The sequence below is a fragment of the Trypanosoma conorhini genome (genome assembly GCF_003719485.1).
Source record: "Trypanosoma conorhini strain 025E chromosome Unknown Tco_14.4_contig_01153, whole genome shotgun sequence".
Lineage (NCBI taxonomy): Eukaryota > Euglenozoa > Kinetoplastea > Trypanosomatida > Trypanosomatidae > Trypanosoma > Trypanosoma conorhini.
This window is the reverse complement of record NW_021705248.1, coordinates 1-3,578: the sequence shown is the minus strand read 5'-3', so window position 1 is coordinate 3,578 and position 3,578 is coordinate 1. Positions and strand designations below refer to the sequence as shown.

The 3,578-nt window shown below is 63.8% G+C and overlaps 2 protein-coding genes across 2 annotated transcripts, besides 2 other annotated features; both read left to right on the top strand.

The window, feature by feature from the left end:
- Window positions 1–360, top strand: Tco025E_09518 (trichohyalin; the record flags this gene model as incomplete). Its single annotated transcript, XM_029376335.1, has 1 exon — window positions 1–360. A coding segment is annotated over one exon (360 nt), but the record flags the coding sequence as incomplete, so codon positions are not given.
- Window positions 361–824: 464 nt separating this feature from the next.
- Window positions 825–879: a sequence feature (GA-rich).
- Window positions 880–923: 44 nt separating this feature from the next.
- On the top strand, window positions 924–2,999 carry Tco025E_09517 (putative 2,3-bisphosphoglycerate-independent phosphoglycerate mutase; the record flags this gene model as incomplete). The annotated part of the gene is made up of 1 exon (XM_029376334.1): window positions 924–2,999. The coding sequence occupies one exon, from the start codon at window positions 924–926 to the stop codon at window positions 2,997–2,999; it is 2,076 nt and encodes a 691-aa protein (XP_029223547.1).
- A 52-nt stretch (window positions 3,000–3,051) lies between these two features.
- Window positions 3,052–3,085: a sequence feature (A-rich).
- Between the last annotated feature and the right edge of the window lie 493 nt (window positions 3,086–3,578).

The following is a 3,578-nucleotide window of genomic DNA, read 5'->3' as shown; positions in this document are numbered from 1 at the left end:
AGGCGAGGAGAAGAAGAGCGGACGGAGGAGCTGCGCGCCGAGACCGAGAAGCTGTTGCTGGAGGCCCGCAGCGCCGAGGAGGAGCGGAAGAAGGCCCTCGCCGAGAAGGTGAAGAGTGAGAAGGAGGAAAGCTTCAAGTGGGCGGAGCAGGAGCGGGAGCGGAGGGCGAAGGAGGCCGAGGAGGCGAAGCGGCAGGTGGAGGAGGAGCTGCAGGCCCGACTGAAGGAGCGCGAGGAGGAGGAGCGCCGGCGGGCCGAGTTTGTCAAGCAGAGCCGCGAGGCGTCAAGGGCGCGCAGGGAGGAAGCGATGAGGAATTTGATGGAAGAGCGTCGACGGGCGGCGGCTGAGTTGTGGGAATAGATGTATATGTTTTTTTTTTCTCTTTTTAAGTGTTTCTTGAAAGCGATGTTTTTTTTTCCCGTTTTTTGCTTCTTCTTTTTTGTTTTGGTGTGGGTGGGAGGGGGATGTTTATGATGTTGGTGGGTTTAACGAAGTTCCTGCGTGACTGCGATGCTGACGTGTCGTGCATGTATATTTGTCTGCGAGGGAGTGATGGCCACGCGGCCTTTCCGTTTGTAGGCTCCGCTGTACAGTTTTTTTTTTTCTTGCAGCGTGGCCATGGTGGTTACTTGCGGGGGTGTCTGAACCGGTTGCTGAGTTGCACGTAGCTGATATTTGTGGTTTATTTCTCCTTTTTACATCTTGTGTTTTCGATTTTGTTCTTCTTGTTTCTCTCCGCGTGTTTTTGCCGAGTGCGACGTTGCTTGCTCCTCGCGGCTTGTGTGTCGCTCTCTCTGCGTCGCTCTGTGTGCGTGCGTGTCGCGCCCCCCCCCCCCCCCACTTTCTCCTCCCCCCTTTTCCTGCTGCCCCCCCCCCCCCTCTCCGCGTGCCTGGTAGGAGAAGCCAGTTTCGGTTTTTTTTGGATGTCTGCGGGCGCGGCGAGGCCGACTGTGCCTCTGTTCGTCTACGGCACGCTGCAGCGCGGGGAGAACAACTACGCGTGGTGGCTGGCGGACCCCGACCACGCCACCTTCGTCGCGACGGCGCGGACGCGGCGGCGGTACCCGCTGTTCGTCAACCTGTTGCCGGACGGCGACGGGTGCTCGCCCTGCCTGCTCGACCTTCCCGCGGAGGGCGACGGCGCCGCCAGCGACGACTCCGGCGCGACCCCGCCGCAGTTTGTGGTGGGGGAGTTGTTTCTCGTGACGCCGGCGCTGAAGCGCTGCCTGGACGTGCTTGAGGGCGTCGCCGACGGCGTGTACGCCCCCGGCGAGATCGACGTGGTGCCGCTGGACAACGCGCAGGCGGCCGCAGCGGTACTGCACGCCTGCGGCGGGGAGGCGGCGAAGGCGCTCGTGTACTTCCGTAAGAGGAACTACCCGCCCGACTGGAACAGTCCCACTCCGGCCAGCAGCAGCAGGCTCATGCGACGGTTTTCCGCGGCGGCGTGCCTGCGTCTGTACGGCTCACGCTTTGCCGGTTTTCCCGCCCACCTGCGCTTCGCGGCAGAAATGCGAGACGGTCTTCAAAAGGTGGCTGGGTGCCCCTTCGACGTGGCCTGTGGGGTGCCGCTGCGTCCCGCGCCCGTTGTGCTCTTCATCATCGACGGCGTGGGCGACGCCACGTACGCCGAGCTCGGGCACCGCACACCGCTGGAGGTGGTGGCCGGGGTCCCCCCGCGGAGGCTCGCGGGGGGAGCGCCGGCGCCCCCGCCCCGCGTCACGGAGCAGTACGCCTCCCCCGGCATTAACGTGGTCGCTAGGCACGGGGTGAGCGGGCTGATGGACGTCGTCGAGGCGGGCGTCAGTTGCGGCAGCGACACCGCCCACCTCGCCCTCTTCGGGCACCCGCCGACGCAGTACTATAGGGGACGCGGCGCTTACGAGGCTCTCGGGGCGGGCATGGCCCTGGAGGACACCGATGTAGCCTTCAAGAGCAACTTCGCCGTCCTCGACGTGCGCACCGGGGTTGTCACGCACCGCCGCTGCGACCGCGACTTCACGCTGGAGGGTCCCGTGCTATGCGAGTACCTCGACGGGACTCTGATCGCAGGCGATGACGCGGGCCCATTCAAGACGGCACACGCGTTGAAGGTGGAGTACGCCACGGAGCACCGCTGCGGCGTCGCCATCACCGGGGAGGGGCTCTCGCACCGCATCACGGGCACCGACCCCCTGGCAGACGGTCGCCCACTGCTGGAGTGCAAGCCCACGGTGCCGCCGGACCACGCGGAGTACGAGGCCGCCGCCTACACGAGTCGCGTGGTGAACGCGGCATCGCGGCGCATTATGGAGCTGCTTCGCCACCACCCGATCAATGAGGCCCGGCGGAGGGAAGGGAAGAGGATCGCCAACGTGCTGCTACTGCGGGGGGCTGCAAGCAAGGGATGGGTGCCGCCGTTTGCCGTGCGTCACGGTCTTGTTGGCTTTATTGTTGCCCCCACCTGCATCATCAAAGGCCTCGGCATCTGCTGCGGCCTGAAGTCGGTGGACGCGGAGGGGGCAACTGGCGATTACCGCACGGACGTCAACGCCAAGGTGGAAGCGGCACTGCGGGAACTCGGGCTTCTGGACGCCGTGGACGGGGCCGCAAGGGAGGAGGGGGCGGCCCGCAGCATGTTTGCCGTCATTCACGTCAAGGGCGTCGACGACGCCGGCCACGACAAGAGCCTTGAGAAGAAGCTCATGATGCTGCAGCGATGCGGCGCGGCCCTCCAGCGGCTGTGGGTTGCCCTGCCGGACGGCGGCACTGTGGCGGTGCTCGCGGATCATTCCACGCCCGTTTCGATTGGCGACCACAGCTGTGAGCCTGTTCCCGTGTCCGTGGCGACGAAGGGGGCCCATTTCCGTGATGGCGTGGAGCACTACAGCGAGGTGGAGAGCAGCCGTGGGGCACTGGGGCGCTTTCGAGGTGAGGAGCTGCTGGGCGTGGTGAAGCGCGCCCATTACTGGTACCACTACCTCCCACCGCTCGGGCACCGTAACTTTGGGGACAACTAACGCTGACGCGATGCGGCGATGAGGAGCATCGTGTCCACGCGGAGCGGCGGCGTTTCTTTTTTCTTGTTCGATGTTTTTTTTTTTTTGCGTGAGTGTGTGCTGCATGGCATCGTTGCACCCCTGCGTGCGTGCTGCTTGGGCGATGGTGTGCTTGCCTCCGCCGCGCGCTCTCTTTTCCTCGCTTCTCTCGCTGCCCCGGGGGCCAAAGGTGTAGAGCAGCACGCGCTCGGGCAATCAAAAAGGGGCTGGCGCAACCCACGACACGTCACGAAGACCGGGGCGTGTGGAGGCCCGGGATAATCGCAATACGAGTCTTCCCGCGCCCTCGCCGTCACGCTGGCGACGCAGCGCGGGAGAAGCGTCAGTGAGGCAACCAACACCAAAGCAGAGAAAGCAAGGGAGAAACGAAGAAGAAGAAATAGAGAAAGGACAAAAGTTGAACAAACAAAAAGAGTAAAACAAAAGTAAATCAAACCAGGCAAAAGGGCAGAGGGAGTGCGTCAGTTAAGTGCCGGGGCAGGGGCCACAGGGGGGCGTGTTCACCCCAGCTTACACCAGCAGCTGCTTCATTTGTTTCGT